This window comes from Elephantulus edwardii, unplaced genomic scaffold (assembly GCF_000299155.1).
Source record: "Elephantulus edwardii isolate Elephantulus edwardi_28Jun2011 unplaced genomic scaffold, EleEdw1.0 scaffold00200, whole genome shotgun sequence".
NCBI classification, from domain to species: Eukaryota; Metazoa; Chordata; class Mammalia; order Macroscelidea; family Macroscelididae; genus Elephantulus; species Elephantulus edwardii.
The window spans coordinates 3,745,277-3,764,327 of NW_006399950.1; the positions used below are offsets into that span (position 1 = coordinate 3,745,277).

At 42.9% G+C, this 19,051-nt stretch overlaps 1 protein-coding gene across 1 annotated transcript in view; it reads right to left on the reverse strand.

Annotated features, from left to right (window-relative positions):
* Positions 1-19,051, reverse strand: part of CNTN4 (contactin 4) — a 515,944-nt gene that overhangs the window by 156,332 nt on the left and 340,561 nt on the right. The window contains exons 8-9 of the mRNA XM_006897086.1: positions 8,328-8,464; positions 2,285-2,414 (exon numbers count right to left, since the gene is read on the reverse strand). Of these exons, the coding sequence (XP_006897148.1) occupies positions 2,285-2,414; positions 8,328-8,464 (267 nt within the window). The remainder of the gene's footprint in view (positions 1-2,284; positions 2,415-8,327; positions 8,465-19,051) is intronic.

Here is a 19,051-nt window from a genome sequence, read left to right on the forward strand (position 1 = left end):
GGGAGGGAGGACTCTCCAGGCAGCGTGGTAGATGGGAGTGAGGACTTGTGGTAAATGGGAGGGAGGACTCTCCAGGTGGCGTGGAAGATTGAAGGGAGGACTCTGAGTTGTGTAGTGAACAGGGTTTAGGTGAATGGCTCCCTGTGCACAGATTTCTTCTCTTATCCAGACTCCTTCCACTATGCGTCTACCAAGGAGAACCACTGCATACATCTTCTCAAGGAGGAGGCAGTATTAGAACCATTTACACTTTCTTGTTGTCTTTTTCTTTCTTTTTACATTTTCTATTAGTTTATTTACAAAATTAGAACACAAATTCGAACAAATTCTATTTCCCTCACCCCCCCAGCCATCAAATTGTACAAGCCGATGATTAATCCCCCTCCCCCTGTACACCGTCATCCCTCTGCTTCCAGCCTCTCCCACCCCTCCTGGATCCTTACACTCATTCAACACTCATGGTTTATACAATATTCATCCTTGTGAGACTGAGTTAGTTGTTTTGATCATCATATGGGAGCTCTGGTGGACTAGTGGGCAAGGAGTTGAGCTGCCAACACTGAGGCAGGCAGTTCAAGCCGCCCTGTAGGAAGTCTGCTTCCGTGCAGTTTGCAGCCTCTGAAAACTCAGGGATGGTTGGCTGTGCACAGGTTCTGACTCACTGGCAATAAGCAGAGTTATCATCACAAGGTCGTCTGGCCGAGCAGCGTGCATGTTGTCGCACCGCTGACCTCATCTGGTGGCGTGTTGTGAATGGTGTCACACCGCTGACCTCATCACACTGCTGTCAGTCTCCTGGCACAGCATGTGACATCATACTTTTTGACCTAGCTGGCTGTGTACACGCACAGTGTCACCCTGCTGACCTAAAGGGTGCATCTCTCAGACAGCTCAAACTGACCAGTGGTCTCAGGACGGGCAAGCTCCTCTTCTGAAATTAACAGCCTCAGAAACCCCAGGGAGGGTCAGTTAAGAGTCAGTTTGAACTCAAGAGCAAGGTGAGTGAATGAGTGAGAGCTATTACTTTCCTCACAAGAATAAAATGTGAAGTCAAAGTTAGGATGAGTTTGTAGTACACATCCAAGTTGATGGGGTGGGCTTTAAAATATTCTTAAAGTCCAGAGACTTACCAACTAATACAACTTCTCCTTTAACTCCTGGAGTTAACTCATTGACTATTTAAAGACACATTCTGCTTCATTCACATCACACACCCATTCACACAATATTTACTGAGTGCATAGTATGTGTTTCAATGTTGCACTAAATGCTGGGTATAATATGAAGACTTAAATCAAATGTGATCCTTGGCACCATGGGAAAGCTACAGTACAGTGAAAGGAAAAGACAATTTCAGAAACAAAGACACAAGGTAACTGTGGGTGCTAAAAAGGAGAGGAGAAAGGAAGCATGAACATATGTAGTAGGAGGTGTTGACCCAGGCAGGGGTGAGGTGTGGCTTCCCCCGGAAACAACAATGGAGCTGAGAAAGGGCGAGTGGGAAAGAGCTCCTGGAATAAAGGAGGGGAAGGGATGCAGTCCAGGCAGAGGGCGCAGTGTGGAAGGAGCATGTGGGATGCCGCACAGAAAGGTCAGGTGGCAGGGGAGCATGGAGGGACGGGGCGGGGCAAGCTGTAGGCACCAGGAAGGTTCTTGCCAGCTCTCCAAACAAACCTCTGCAGACGGAGTCAGCTCTTTCAATCCAAGCTGAGGTCTGCACCAGGTCAGAATGACAGCAGCACACTCGACAGCATTTCAGAAACTTTGCTCCATCTGGAAGTGCGGTTGATAGAACGGAAATGAGTGCGGAGGGCAGTGCTCCCCAACGGCAGCATCCAAGGAGGCTGTTTAGACAGGGGTCGCTTCTGACGACAGCTGGACAGTGTTGTTTGTTTCTAGAGCAACCTCGTCAGCCTGAAATCTACCTGTTTTGTTGAATTGAGCACTTATGCTTGGGAAGCCACACATATTGTTAGGTGACTTTAAGTCGAGTAAGACTCATAGCAATGCTATGAACAAAAGACCTGAACTCTGCACCATCCTCACACTTCCTGACACACAGAGCCCAATGCAGTAGCCACTGTGTCAATCCACCTGGTTGAGGGTCTTCCTCTCCTTCGCCGACCTGGCACCTTTCTGAACATCATATCCTTCTCCAAGGAGTAGCCCCTCCTAGTAACATGCCCAAAGTCTGTGAGATGAAGCCACACTTACACAATTATTTAAAGAGTGTGTGTGTGTGTGTGTGTGTGTGTGTGTTTCCTTTGCTTTTGAGTACACTTACCCACAACGTTAAGCTCTGCACTGGAGTAGATCGCTCCATGTCTGTTCTCCGCCACGCACTGATACATGCCGACGTCCGAGAGGCCCACAACGGGAATGTGCAGGGTTCCTTGGTCAATTTGAATTCTATCCTGTGAAACAGAAGAGGAATCCAAAAATACTGACCTTCTGCAACTGAGACCTTAAGGCAATTCGGCTCTATGTTATATCAAGGGGGCTTTAATGGGAAGAAAATAGCTGTCATACAAGCAATTTACATAACATGATCTATTTATCAGTCAGTGAAATTTGTGGCAGGTCAGATGCTAAATGGAACAACCGCTACATCAGTTGCTAAATGGAATTTAAATTGTAGGATTCTTTCGAGTTCTCATTGATTTAACCATGAACCGTTCAGATTAATATCCCTTCTAAATAGATGAACTTGAAATTTAAAATGCTTTCTTAACTCTAAGGCATTATGCTAACTAGGTAAAAAAAAATTCAACCAAATTTACTGTTTAGAGTATTTTAAATACTCAAATTATGTGCAGACAACACTTTGAAGGTTAATAGGGTTGGAATGTTTTTGGAGGAAGCAGAGACAAGCATTTAATATCAGATGAGATTTACTAAAAAAAAGGTGGTATTAATAATGTAATGCTCCTTTCTTTTATTGCTGTCAATGTGATGATTTAAGTTTGGGACCATCTGCTGGGAGCCAACAGGAGGAAAACAAAGTTGGTGCACTGATGAAGACCTTTGTCACCTCCCAGCCCGAGGATGGGACCACTGTCACCCCCAGACTGAGGGCGGTAGGTAACCTGCCTTATTCATTTTCATAAAGACCATGAAGGGTCTCCTCCCTTCAGCAAAGCTGCCATTTAGAAGGACTGGGTTCCCATTAGCCACAGAGTCCTGACTGAGCTGGTGGACACTTTATTGAGTTTGGAGCAAATTAGGCATGATCAGATCCAGGCATCCCTCCACAGGAAGCACATGGAGGGGTGAGCCAGTCCCCTGGTTCCCTGGTGTGTCCTCTCTAGCACTTTAGTTCTCCTTCCTGTGAGAATCATGAGCCCAGGAGGACCTCTGGCCATGAGAGGAGGTGAAGGCAGTACAGTCCCCAGTGAATGAGGCTTCACCTGCACTTATAGCCCTTTCAGAGATCCATCAATGTTGTGGTTTACGTGCCATCGAGCCGATTACTACTCATAGTGATCAACAGCTCTGAACCCTGCCCAGCCCTGCACCGTACACACAATCTGATACGCTTGAGCCCACTGTTAAAGTCACTGTATTGATCTTTCATCTTGTTGAGGGTCTTCCTCCTTTTCTCTGACCCTCCATCTCTCCCACCATGATATCCTTTTCCAAAGAATAGCCCCTCTTGGCCCCATGCCAAATGAATGTGAGATGGTCTGACTGTCTCGACTTCTGAGATAGATTTGTCTGTTTTCATGGGCTATTCACTATTCATCACCAACACCACAATTCAAAGTCATCAATTTCTCTGCTGTTACCTTTATTCACTGTCTAACTTTCAGATGCATAAGACATCATGGAAAAGATTATGGATTGGACCAGATGTACCTTAGTCTTTAAACTGACATCCTTGCTCTTCAGCACTTTTGAGAGTTCCTTCACAACAGACCTTCTCAATGCAACATGTCTTTTTAGTTCCTGACTGCTGTTACTATGGTGTTGATTGTGGATCCTAGTAAAATGGAATGGTTGACAGCTTTAATCTTCATCTATCACAGTATCAGGGAGCCTTGGATGTTTGGTGCTAGAGAGATGCATTGTTAACCCAAAGGCATGTGTTCTGAAGCCACTTACTACTCTGTAGGAAAAAGACATTGTCCTCCGCGTGTAATTTACTGCCTTTGAAAACCCACTAGAGTTGGTTCCAAGTCAATGGTACATAACAAGACCACACATTTGCAATGTTGCCCACTGGTCCAGCGGTGAGGATTTTTGCCTTCTTGATGTTGAGCTGCAATCCACACTGAAGGCTGTAGTCTTTAAACTTCTGCTTTCAATTCCTCTATACTTTTAGCAAAAAGGTGTGTCATCTGCATAACACAAGTTGTTGGTGAGTCTTCTTCCAATCATGATGCCATACTTTTCTTTAAAGCTCAGCTTCTCAAGTGACTTGTTTAGTTATAGGCTGGACAGATAGAGAAACACCCACATTTCCTGCTTTTAAATGATGTGCTGCTCCCTTTTTCTGTCTGAATAGCTTCTTGATTTATACATAGGTTTTAGATAAGCACAATCAAGTGTTCTGGGATTCCCATTCTTCTCAATGTCAGCCATAGTTTACTATGATCCACACAGTCAAATGCCTTTGTACAGGCAAAATAATACACATAAACAGCTTCCTGGTATCCTCTGCTTTCAGCCAATACCCACCTGACCTTAGCAGTGACACGGCCTAGTTACATGGCCTCTTCTGAATCCAGCTTAAATTTCAGGCACCTCCTAGTTAACATGTGGTCCTAGTTCTTTTTAAATACTCTTCAGCAAGATTTTACTTGCATGTGATACTAACGATATTGCTTAATAGTTAACAGGTTCTGTTAGATTACCTTTTTTGGGAATGGGAACAAACATGGCTCTCTCCTAGTTAGTCAGCTAGGTAGTTTTCTTCTAAATTTCTTGGATAGATGAATGAGGTGGTATCTGTTTGTTGCAATTCATTGATTGCTATTCCAACAATTCCAGGGTCTTATATTTTGCTAATGCCTTCAGTGCCTTGCTTACCATTGGTAATTGATCATATGGTACTTCCGGATATGGTTCGTTGTTTTTGATACAGTGACTCTGTATTTGCTTCCTTTTTTTTTTTATGATTCCTTCACCATTAAAGATTTTGCCCATAGAATCATTCAGCACTGCAACTCGAAACTTGAATTTGTTTTTAAAGTCTTTCAGCTTGAGACATGCCAAGCATGTTCTTCCTTTTTGATTTTCTAACTCCATCTTTCTTCTGAAACAGCTTGCCTCTGGAAACCCTCTAAACTTGGAGAAATGGTAAAAGTTATACAAGTGCTCAGGTCTTTCATTCATAGGGTCGCTATGAGTTGTCTATGACTTGACCGCTTTTAACAACAACAGCAACATCTCTTTTCACATTTCATTGTAATTAAAATTTTATACTCGAGGTGCCCTTTGAAATCTTCTGTTTGCCTCTTTAAGGACAGCATTCTTCCCCCCTTGTTTTGATCTCTCCATGTTCTTTCTATAATTTTTTTTTTCCTCTTCTGATACGTATTTTGTTTGTTTTTTTTTTTCCCTTCCCTGTCTTTTGTCTTTTTTGCTTTCTTCATGGATGATATCCTTTATGTTGGCTTACATTTCATCTGGTCTTCGATTATTAGTGTTTAATAGATCAAATATACTGCTGAAATAGTTTTTAAATTCAGGTGGGATAGACTCAAGGTCAAATTTTCACTTTATTGACTTGTTTTTTCTTCAGTCAATTTGAACTTGACATGAGTAACTGATCTGTTCTCAAGTCAGTCCCAGGCCTTGTTTTGACTGTTGAAATTGAGCATCTCCCTCAACTCTTTCTACATATTCAGTCAATATCAAACTTACGTAGTCTGTCCGGTGAGGTCCATGCATATAATTGTGGGTAAGGGTACAATCTCTGTTCCCAGGCTTTACTTTGGAAAAGTCCAAGGCTCATGTTAGCTCCATAGCACCTCTGGAGGCCATTGTTGAAACTGCATCACTATTTACCTCTGCCCAGTCCTGCTTCCCAGACTTCCTCCTGGATTGGAATTTCTGTGGGAAAGTCAGCTTTTTTGGGAATAGGTTTAGGACAGAGAGGGAAGTAAAATTCTCAGAAGTATTTGAGGTTATCTTCCTTTGAGTCACTTCTTTGCCTAGAGAATTTGCTTATATATCCACTGTTCTGAGTCCAGTAGACATAATATTCACATCCAGGCTCTGGTCCTATCAATGCTGTCTCACGTAAACTGCTCAGTCTTGGTTTTGCTTGTCTGTAAAATGAGCATAACAATTACCACCTCCTTCGGAAGGTCTCTTGTGAACATCAGATGACATAACATATGTGAAGTGCTATCACAGGTTAACACTTGCTGAGGAGGCACACCTTCCACACACGTGGTGAATATTAGGATAACTTAGCACTTCCGCTTTATAAAAGGCATCCACAGTAGAATTGCTAAACTCACTAATTCATTTCTAAATTCATAAAATCCTCATGACCTACTGAGTCCACTCCCCCCCCCATGGTTCCATATTTCTAACATTTCTAATTTGTCCTTTAAAAAACTGTCTTGTTTATCTTTCTGAAATGTCCAATTTCTTTTTATGGACATGATTCATTTGGTGATCTCTTTGAAGCTCCTAAAGTCCACTGCTCGTAAGTCAATTCAGACTCATAGGGACCCCACAGGGCTGAGCAGACCCTGCCAGAGGGGTTTCCAAGCATGTGATCTTGGTGGGAACAGACTGCCACATCTTTGGTGAAGCAGCTAGTGGATTTGAACTACGAACCTTTCAGTTAGTAGCTGCATGTTTAATCACAGTGCCCCCAGTGGTTCAGCATCGCCAGCACACTTCCTGCTCTCTTGCTGAACTGCTCTTTGCGTAGTTTCACGTCTGTCAGACACTAGTTTGCAGGTTCATGTTGAAAGAGAACATTGCGTTTCATTGCTCTCATCCCTTCTTTAGCAACTCTGTGACTGCTTCCATGGAACTTCCTGAGCTACTGGTCCCAGTGGGAAACACAGCATCTCAGAGATTTGGCCAACAGTAAGAGGGGAACTGTTACAGTCCCTGCCCCAGAGTTGTGGCTCCTTCGGCCTCCTCTCTGCACTGACCACAGCATCCTATTAGGCCAGGCTGCAGTCAGCTTCCTCCCTTCATCTCAGGGCAGTTGGTGGAGAGCGTCTGTCTTGCCCTGACCTTTGCTCCAAAGACAGTCTACTGTTTCCATGGGGCATCATTACACTTGAGCTCCCAGGCCTACAGCCCCAGGCTTCACTCACCACTTTTCGTTTTTGTTCTGCTTATCTTTCATAGAGACATTAATCTTGTACTTGACTCTGTCATTAGTACATGCTGGAGGCCAAGTGGTGGTTGTGATGGTGAGATTTCTGCATCACAGTGTCTGTAGTCTCTCTGGACAGAAGAAAATAGTAAAGCCACACCAGGGTGAGAACTTGGTGGCTGTCTTATTGCTTAGTATTGCTATGACAGAAAGACCAAAGACGTGGCTTAAATGCACAGAAATAGAGCTCCTCACAGTTTAGAAGTGTGGAAGTGCAAATTCAGCACTCCATGGAAAGTATTGTTTTGTCTTTTTCATGAAATCAGTGAGCTGAAAAACTCTACTCCTAATTGTATATATTTTGTTAGGCGGAAAGAGATGTTATATTACTATTCAAACATGCATATAGCACTTTATATAGCATATCTATAATTTTCTTTTTTTCTGCAATTATTTCTATGCCTCATTTGCCCTTTTTGTATTTGAAAAGTGATTGTTTTAAAGAACACATTGCACTGAAGTGCTTCTTTAGCATTACAGGAGCTCAGTCCCAGGTTCACTGTAAAAGTGAGAGAATTTCAGTGCATTTCTCGGGGACATCTGATTCCTGACAGATGCGGAGGGAGCATGCATTTGCTTGGTGACTCACTCTGGCCTTGAGCTCTCTCAGATTGGTGACTCAGCAAAATGACATGCTTCTACGTCACCTTACAGACGTTCTACGTAACTTTGATGCTCACCTGTAAAGACCAAAGATCTGACACCAAAAACTAACTGGGTGTAACAATGAATGAATGGAAATCCAAAGTCTCTGTAAATTTTCATTGAAATTAATAAAAAAAAAATTTTAAAAATGAAAACTAAATGAAGGGTGGAATTTACACTTCCTGTTTATCAACAGAATCCACTGTCACTTTTCCTGTTGACTTTCAAAGGTATTTGGTTGCATATTATTTTTGCAGCAAATCACCGTTTTCCTGTTTCAGAGCAATAAAGCCACATTAAACACGACAGTCAGCACCACATTTTTTATGCTTACCCGCGTTAACAGAGGTTCCCCATTTTTCAGCCATCTGTACGTAGGCTTGGGTTTTCCATTTGCTCTGCATTCCCAGGAGACGTTTTCTTCAATGGCCACGTGGATATCATTTATTTTTTGAACCCAATTTGGTTGAGCTACAATAGTTCAAAAGGCAAAGGAAAAAAGCTTACATTCAGTGTTTATTCCATGTAATCTTCCCAGACACAGTGAAGGGGCGAAGACCCCTTGTTCAGGTGTATATAAATGACAAGCTGGTCAGATGCTCTGCAAGGCTCTTCCAGAAATAAGACGCGACTTACTGATTCCACTGTCCCTCCAGGCACAGCCATCTATAGTGCTGCCGGCTTTTCAATTATTAAAAGGAGAGTAAGAATTTTTCTTTTACTTTTCAAAGAGAAGAGTGAACTTGGGGCGGGGGGAGGTTAGGCAGGGAGAAAAATGCAACAATGAATGAATGGAAATCCAAAGTCTCTGTAAACGTTCATTAAAATTAATCATAAAAAAATTAAAAAAAACAATAAAAGGAGCATAAACAAAATTATCATCATTCATATGAGAAAATGACCTGCCACCCCCACTCGATTACTTCCTTTTTCACTTTCAGGGACAGAATGCTGCCACTTGTAGCTCATCCCATGTATTCTCAGCCACATACGCTGTTTCCCAGATTCCTTTGCAGCGAAAGGTCCCCTGTGACTTACTCATTTCAATGGCACATGTGCAAAACCACAAGAGCTATTTCCTGGTTACTTATGGAAAGGTTCTTGACCTGGATTCTTCTCACCTACTTCCCATGGATTGAAAACCAACAACAATAGAAACATCTATGGATTCAGGATACACCATGCTGAGGATAGAAATGGTGATCTGCTGACCTTTGACCTTGAATGACCTCACGGGGAAAGAAGTCCTATACTCTCAGCCCCTAGACCCTATAGTTGGAACTGAGAGAAAAAGAAACTGGCAGCCACTGCGTCTGGAAATCTGTTAGAGTCACTCAGTCACCTCTGGCTGCCTACTGGTAGGAAGCTACACTGTCAACCAGAAGCCATGCTGTCTGTCCACAGGAGAAAGATGGGCCATCTCCTCCCACACTGCTAACTGCTTGGAAAACCCGCTGGCGGGCCCTCTGTGGACAGGCTCCAACAGCAGCAACGCACCCTGCAGGGGGCTCTGGTGGCGAAGCGGTGGAGTGCCCTGCTAACCCACCAGCTGCTCCCAGAAAGATGCCCAGTCTCCATGGAAACCTGCTGGGCGGTCGGCTGTGAGTTGGAACTGACTCCTGGTAAGGAGAGAACACACATCACTCCTGCAGTTTACCCGACCGCGGTGTGAGGGCTATTGCACCTTCGAGATTATAATTGTCTACTCGTGCCCGATTTCTTCCTGATAGACTGTCATCCAAAGAAGTAGGTCCCAAAGCCCCGAATCTGACTCACCCTATGTTTTTACAAACTTAGGATACTCAGTCTCATCAACTGGCTTGTGCAGAATCCTAGAAAGTGCGTAACCCTGATCCTAATCACTCTCCTTACTCAAGGCTGTTGTTCTTGCTTTTACTGAAGCAACATTTTCTCTCCTTGACCTCAATAGAGAAAACGCCAATATCAATTTCACAATCCATAAAAAGTTTTCATAAGAGTCCTTGCAGAAGGACATCATGCTCCGAAGGGTGGAAGGCCAGTGCAGGAGAGGAAGACCCCGGATGACATGAATGGACACAGTAACTCAGGTAGTGGGCATAGCTGTGTTGGAGTCAGTTAGACTGGCTTAGGATGGCGCAGGGTTCACAGCCACTGTGCACAGGGTCACCATGAGTCACAGGCTAATTGATGGCACAACAACAACAACAACAGTGAAACAACGACAAAACAACAGCATAATGTTAAATGAACTGGTGAGAAAGCCCTCGAAGATCATGAAGAAGTGGCCACTGACGTCTGCTCACAGGGCCTTTCTACAGGGCTATGCCAGCCAGCACGGACCCGCTCACCATAACTGATCTCAGCGTTTAATCAGATGATGCTAATCTCTGTGCTTACTAAGGCTTCTTAGCTGCCTTCAGGTCAGCATCTTCATGTGGTCAACCCTCACATAATCTGTAATTTAATCCTAAAGGGAATCACTGATGACGAGGCCAAGCTCTATATCTCACCCTCTCAGTAATAAACACAATTAGAAGAAAATTCTGCCAGCCATGCAGCCAGCAGAGACCGCTGCCTCCTCCACATCCTAGCTCTAAGCAATTTCATATTTTGCAAGAGCAGAATACAACTCTGCCAAGTCCTTCACTGAAGGAGATGATTCACGGCCGTTTAGGAGAGGAGGCTGAGAGGGTCAACTTCAATAGAAATCAAAGCAGCAACACTAACAAGCATTACCCTGAATGAAGGTTATAATCTTCATCCTTTTGAAAGAGCTACAAATCTACTTGCTGCTAATACAGAAGGAGTTCAAAAGGTAAATACTTTCTCAGTTCTCTGCCTGGAAGAGTCAATGTGTAACCCTAATGGCAAGAGTGTGCTTGATTTCATACTCAACTTGCAGAATACTTACCCCCTACAGAGCCCATGAAAACAAAGCAAACAAGAAGCTGCAGAAATCTGTACGGACTCAGAACAACTGGGACAAACTTCTCAAAGGAAGTGCAGGAAACAAAACAGAAGGGCAGGTGTAATTTATGAAGCAATGTCAAGTCAGAATTCAAAAAGGAAACATCAAAACCATGTGAAGAGACAGAGAATTCAATGTCAACAGATTTCCTGCAACACTTGGGTTTACATTGTTTTCTTTCAACAACAGAGGAAGCCAGAAGTAAAACCTTGAAACTGCACAACGAGGCAAGCTTTGAGAGGTTTGAAAAGACCTCGCAGAGCCCTAACTAACTAAGCATTTCTGGAGGCTCATTCTGTCTCTTCCCGCAGGGTTATGGAGGCCACCGGGCTCCATAAGAGTGCTCAGTGGTAGTGGGCTATGGTGGGCAAGGTGGCATCAACAACCCAGGAACCTTTAGGAGACATCATGAGGAAACATCTCCATTTTCAAAATAAGTTTCTTTTAAATCTGAAACGATAGAAATATGTTCTTTTTGAAGTGAGTGCCCAGTCATGAGCCCAAGGAGATCACAGGAATGCAGCAATGAGGAAGTCTCTGAACGGGTGGTGTGCAGACCTACCTACAGAGCAGATGCCCACAACACAAGGCCTCTGCTTCCCTGCACTTACACTGTACCAGTCGCACCTATTTGGGAGAGTTTTTCTCACTTGTACATCTAGAGTTCTCTGCCTGATGGAAACTGTTCATGTCTCCCTAAAGTGCCACTTTGGTTCACTAGTTCGCTGATGACAAGCACCCCACGTCGGCGTATGAAGGAAAACCCAGTTTGAGCCTTTTCTGGATGGTCCCAGGCATTCTGTGGGACAGAGGACTGCTGTGTATCTAAACCAACAAGCACAAACATGGTCCTTATAGCTCACTGGCTACACTTAAAGGCTATTTACAACTCCAGGTCTAAACTGAAACTCTGAGTCAGAGCAAAATGGGTTTGCTGAGTGGAGGATCTTGGAGTTAAAAGGCTGTGTGCATCTCTGTAAAATGATAACACACAGCCCATGTTACTGAAACACATCCACCGGTTCTGGCCACTTAGATTCTCCCCGGAAAGAGGCAGACTTTCTCTTAGACATTCTACGACGTCTTGTTCCCAAAATACTAATTCCAATGAGGTTAAATGGTTGCGCTGGGAGTTGACCCCATGGCACCAACAGCCTCTTAGACAGATGAACAATCTCTTAATTTCAATCTTTTGTTCAATAGCTGCCAGCGAGGACCTAAATCAACGTTTGTGTATTCATCTCATTCAATGGTCATTTATATTGCAGACAGATTGAATTTGAACTTGGTGGGTCAAACAATTCTCTAAGGCATCTGAGTCTCCAATTTTCCAAAAGCAGATATTTCTAACAGAAAACAAGGTCATCATTGACCTAAGACCTCAGAAATGGAAAGATCTAAGAAGAAGGATATGATAGACAAAAAATATCCAAATTATAGTCACAAACTTGACCTGTAGCCTTTCAAAATCATTTTTGGTCATTTATGCAATCCTGGAGATGAATCATCTACCTCCAGGGAACACAAATGTTTGGCTAAAATTGTTTAACAATTTTATTGCTCGTAGGATTTATGGGCCTGATGTTGATGACTTAATCACAACTATCTTTCTGTGTACAAATATTCCCAAATATTCACCTAGATTCCCTATCAGAGACAGCATTATCCAGATGTCTTAAATATTAGCTCAAATTCAGCACTTCTAATAGTGACAACCAATTATTTATTTTTGTTTCTTGTAGAGAATCTTAAATTGCCCACTTCCACTTTCTTTTATATCTCTGATTTCCATTTTGTAGGAGCTATTGAAATATAAAAATTTGTTCTCCTAGTTGTCCATGGTATGTTCAATCTCTTCTCCAGCACCACAATTCAAAGGACTAAATTATTCTTCATCACCTAAAGGGGTTTTCAAACTGTTTCATGAATGTGAGGGTCCTCTGAAGGAACCCCTTTCAAGTAGAGCAGCTCTGCTTGGTTTTAAACACCGAGAATTTACTGGAGGATTTCACGTTTCCTTCTGAAGAGTGCCTGATGGATAAACAGACATGAGTTCTGAAAAACAAAATAACCTAACTGATCTATATCATCTAAATCCTAGAGTAATTAGGATTCATTTCGGATTTGAGGCTCTGAGATATCAAGCCCCAAGGGTTCTAATATGAGTTGAAGGTGTTTCGGCTTGATAATGTCTAAAACTCCTTTTTAGTCTAAAAATATGCTAGGCCATTTGATTGCCTCTGGAATTAATAGAATACTTTGTTATTCACTTGGAGATGTCTGTTTATGATCTCTTCATCTCTAGATGAGCTACATCTTACACTTAAATCTTATACTTGTTCGGGGGCACTGGCATAAAAGATACCTTGAGGCCAACATCCCCAGACAACAATGCTCAACCCGCTACACTAAGGAGGCATGAGAGGGGAATCCGAAGCAAACATACTTCTTCATGTAGGTGGTCTTTATTGTTATGTGCCATCGAGTCAACTGTGACTCTCAGTGACCCTGTGAACAAAAGAGCTGAACCCTGTCGTGTCCTGTGCCATCTTCACGATTGCTGACACACCTCAAACCGCTCCTGCAGTCACTATGTCAATCTACCCGGTTGAGGGTCTTCCTCTGTTGGCTGACCCTCCACCTTTCTAAGCATGACGTCGTCCTTAAGGACTGACCCTTCCTAACAACATGCCCTAAGTACGTGAGATGAAGTTTCACCATCTTGGACCCTGAAGAGCGTGCTATGCTGCTCAGACTTTCTCTAAGACAAACTTTTTGTTCTCTTGGCAATCCATGCAATAGGAGTATTTTTCTACAACACTCCAACTCAGAGGCATTGATTCTTCTTCTTCTGTTACCCTGAGTCACCATCCAACTCATGGATGCACAGCACGTCACTGAGAAGACCAGAGCATGGATCTGGGGTACCTTAGTCTTGAAACTTATATCATCACACTTTAGCACTTTCAAGAGGTCCTTGACAGCAAATTTTCCCAAAGGGACGTATCTTTTGATTTTTTGACTGCTGGTCCCAAGGTTATTGATTATGGTTCTGATAAAATTGCTGGCAACTTCAGTCTTTTCTCTATCCTGACGTTGCCAATTGTCCAGTGGTGAGAATGTTTGCTTTCTTGATGTTGAGACACGATCCATATTGAAAGGGGCAGTCTTTGATTTTCTACAATGTGCTTCAAGTCCTCATTTTCAGCTCACCAATAAATAAAAAAGATATAATTGCATAGCATAGTATAGTATAGCACTGGTCTGTCTATTTGATGTACAGAGGTGACTCGTGGTTGCTGTTGTGCTAAACACTGTGACACTGATGTGTCAAATGTGATAATGGATACCCATGGTGGACAGTGTTTGGTGGAGCTCCCTGATTAAAACAAGCTTGGAAGCAGGAGTGGCATCTACTTCCGTAATAGCCTGCCTCCGGAAACTCTATGAATTGCTGAGTCATCTACGACTTGACAGCACTTAACAACAACAACAATGTGTATGAGTTCATACATATGAAATAATAGGTAAGATTTGTAAATGTGCCAAACACGCTGCAAATGCTATACCAATTCAAAGAAGGCTGAAATTACATAATAAGATTAGCCAAATATTTCAATTTTTCTGCCATTTTGTCCCACTCAGTTTTCTCTCCAGTAATGTCTGGGGAACCCCATGGCTCTTATCAAGTAAGGATCTTCTTTGTCCTCAAATCCACTAAGCCAGCTTCCACCTCCATACCTGAGCCCGCACTGTCTTGCCTGGCAAGAAGGTTCTCTGCCCCTTGCTCTGCTAACCCATCTTCACTCTTCAGCTCCGCCCCATCTCTGGGACTCTCCATCTGCCAATCACAGCCATCCTGAACACAATCAGTAAATTTGGCACAAATAGTGTAACAGTCTGTACCATCCGTTATGTTTTGTTTTCATCTATTTATTGTCCACCACCTTCTGTAAAAGCTCACGCTTCCTCTTTTCTTCCCAGAGATGTTAAAGTCAATTCAGAACTTTATATATGGGTCATGAAGTGTCTTTTAAAGGCATCAAATCAGCAACAGAGTGTTCATCAAAAAACAAAACCAAAAAACACATGACCACTGGCGTCACTGAGCCCTACTCCACTCATTTAAGAGCCAACTTATTCCTCCAGCCTAACACAGAGTATTTTTGTTACATACCCTGTCATAGTTCTCAACTCACTCACCTTCTATTGCTTCTTTGAATCCAGTGCTACTGAGCGGACTTCACCCCTTCGGCCCTCCCTCATCACTGGTGGCCTAGTGGTAGGAATCCTGCTGCAATCCCAGAGGTACCAGTTGCTCAGTAGGAGAAAGATGCACTGTCTCCTTCTGTGCGACTAACAACCTCTGAAAATTCACCGGAGGGTCAGCCGTGGGTCAGTTCCAACTCAGTGGTATATAACAACGACATCTGCCTTCAGCCTAGCAATCATGGATTCTGCTGATTTACGGATTATTTTATTAGCAACTTTGCATATGTTATTTCTAAGCCTCATAACAATGAGTAATTTAGTGAGATTATCCAATTTTATAGACATCTAGAGGGAATAAGGTCCAGAGGCTGTAAGAGGCTTAGTTAGGGCTGACATAAAGACCTCCTCAGTTCTCAAGTTCATGCTCCATTCTTAGGACCTCAAAATATGTCTAACCTTACCCCCGAAAGTGGTGTAAGTGTTCTTCTGGACATATGTCCCCAAGTCACCTCAGGGGGTCTACGGGTTCTCCTCTTTCCAACTATATATGTGTGTGGCATCAATTTGTTTCCCTGTCTATCAACTAAAATAACGTATCACAGTAGACTAAATACAAAAGCAGGTTTAAGAATCCAGCTTGTATCTATTAAGCCAATCGTTAATGAGATTTACAAAATTATAAATAATACAATTCTTCTCATTAATGTTTTTACTTGAAAGGTAAACTGAGATTTTTAAAAATAGATTAGTTATATTAACAGGCATTTGTTATTTTAAATATAATAATGCCTTAATATTTCTTAAATTCTATGTCCTAATTTCTAATATGTTGTCGTAGATTGTCAAGTCAGAATGAATCCACAGCTGACCCTCCAGCAGATTTTTGAGGTAATTAATTACGTGGGAGGAGATTGCCTACTTTCTCCCAAGGAGCAGATGGTGGATCTGAACCACCTACCTTTATGTTGGCAACATGATTTCTTATCACTAAGCCACCATAGTTTATATAGATACACACATAAGCTCTTAAGGTATTCAGTAATTTTTAAGCATATAAAATAATCCTGCAAGCAAATGTTGGAGAAGTTTCAGGTAGGTGAATCTTCTTCTTAGGTAAAACTCACTAGAAATAAATTCAAATACTTTAAGAAACCAAAGTCATAGTGGTTGCTTACAGGCTGTCATCTTCTCTGCATCATGGACGAAGAGTCTTCCTGGCCAAGCCTCCTCCCTGCGGGAAGTCCCTCTATGGACGAGGACCTTGTGTCCACTCATGGATCCCTTTGCCCTGACTGTAATTTCCAGCGCGTCATCAGTGTGCAATCCTTGGAAAATTGTAGGAATCCATTTTATTGGAATTACTAAATGTGGAGGAGGAAACCAAAATTGTTGATTTTCTCCTAAGTGATCCCCAGGGAAATGTGGGGGAGTCGGTATCAGTTCTGACGAGGGCAATTAAGCAGACTATTGCTTTGCTGTGAAATTGCCTTGTCTGCTCTGTTCATTCTTTGGCCACTTTGTCCTCTAAGCCCCTTTGCAGGCGGAATACTGTGTAGCGATCACTTCCACATCGCATATCCGTGGGGAAATTAGCATGCTGTGCTGAAGGATGCTTTGTATCCATTTATTGATGACCTTACAGATATGGAAACACCCTTTGCAGTGTCAGCAAACACACAGTTTTACCTGTAAAGTCAAAGGACTGTAGCATTTGAGGGCTAGACACCACCACTTATGAAATTTAATTTTTCTAAAAAGCTTTTAGGTTCAATAATCATATGATAGACTTAGAAAATCAAAAGTCACTAAGTCATCTGGATGTTTTCATTTATGATACTGGTTGTAGAAAATGTCTGTGCAGAAACAGCACAGGACTCTCCCCCTCCCCTGCTCCAGGAAAGTACTTCATTGGCAGAAAGGGTGAGCTGTGCAGTGCAGGACAGAGTACAATCCTGGCCGCTGTTGGTTTTTATGCTTTAGGACTGATGGATTTTGGATACATTCGTTTATGTCTCTGGATCTTAGCTTCTTTACTTAGTCAAATTCAAAGGTATGACCTCAATAATCCCTCGAGTTCCTGCTAGCTCAACCATTACAGTAATTCTATGAAGTGTATTCTTGTTAGCACAAAGGTAAAAGCAAAACCAATCCTACTGCCAGCAGCAGCCACACAGCTTCTCCCGGGCCTGGGACTGTCCATCTTACAGGACGAGATTCCTGCTATTTCTCTCAAGAAGCAGCTGGTGGAGGTAAACTGATGAGCTGGTTAGCAGCTCACCAGGTGATGCACTGGAATCGCGGGCTTCTCATCACATTATCACTGACCAAATGTACTGTTTCCTAATGACCGAGATAGTTTCTACCCTCTTAACACTTGCTACATATAGAAGAGAAGTTGTACAAAGGGTATTTCCAATCAGGCTCTTCAGTTCACACCTCATTCTTCGAAGTGATGACTATAATTCTTTTGGTCTATCTGGGCAAAATGAAAATATCTACACAGACACAATAAAATGGGACAATGAGGAATTATAAGTGAATTAGAATCCATTTTATGCGTATTTTTCTCTTTTTCAAAGATAATTAACTCACCACTCCTTTTCTTCTCTAGTAGACAGGCTACTATGTTATCTAATATGAAAGCAAGCTGTTAGCTTTTCAGGGAAGTGAGAAGACTGGTTATGCATGCAGTTTACTCTTCAGCCTCCCTGTGTCAGGTGAAGTGCAGTAGAACAGGCAACGGCTCTCACAACGTGGTCCTCAGCATTAGGGAGAACTTCTCGCAAAGGCAAATTCTCATCTTCTTCTCCCCTTGCTGTGGAGCCAGAGAGGCTGGGGTAGGAGGCAGTATCCTGTATTTTCACAAAACTCCAGCAGATCTCCTTCATGCTGACGTTTGAGAAGCACGACCACGAAGGGAGGAGCTCTGCTTACTAGGTCAGTTACTTTCTCTCTTTGGAAATTAGGTTTCTTATTGTAAACTGAGCATCTTTAGGAACCGACAAAGTCCCATGAGCTCTAATGCCCAAGTTCTCAAGAATTTCTTAAACCCCCTACTTTCTTTGCCCTTGCCAAGTGACCATTTCTTACCTCTCTATTGGCAGTGGCCTCCATGGTTTTGCTCTTGTTTCTTCACAGTTCATTTACCACAGAGCAATCAGAATTGACTCAGGTTGGTACTTAATCGCCTCCCCTGACTTTCTTTTCTACTAAAACAAAGCTCAGCACCTCTGCCTGGCTGGGAAGATACAGCTTAATCTGCTGCCCTCTTTGTATTTCCAGACCTGCCTGCTGTTTCTACTCATGCTCTCTAGTGGTGTAGCCAGCAGGCACTTTCACGGCCAACCAAAAAGCCCTGCCTCTCTGGAGGTTCGAATCCACTCGTGACTCAGTCCAAGGCAAAAAAGAGGGGCAGTCTCCTGCCTTGAGATTTACAGTCTCTGAAGTCCATTGGTCAGGTAGCAGCGGGTTCCAACCCAGCGGCAAGAGCACAAATGCTCTCTGTGTTAGCGGTACTGGCTTCCAGGATCTCAGCACTTCCACATTCCCGAGTCTGCGCCTTCGAGGTCTTTATCTATTGTTTGGAGTCACCTCTCCCTGAAGGGCGAGCTCTTTGGTACCTTTAGGTTTTAGCTCAAAGGGCAATTCCAGACAACTCTTCCCTGACCTTGTTCTTTTTAAAGTTTCCCCTTCCTCTCTTTTCTATAATATCACCCTTATTATTTCTTCAGAATTCTTTTACAATATGAAATATAAGAACATTTCATCCAGTAAATCTAAGCTCTTTGAGAGCAGAGGGTTTGCCTGCCTTGTGCCCCTCCTGCCTGCCACATGGCATCAAGGCAGGAAGGGATGTATTGTGGATAAGTATAACGTATTACATCACATTCAGAATT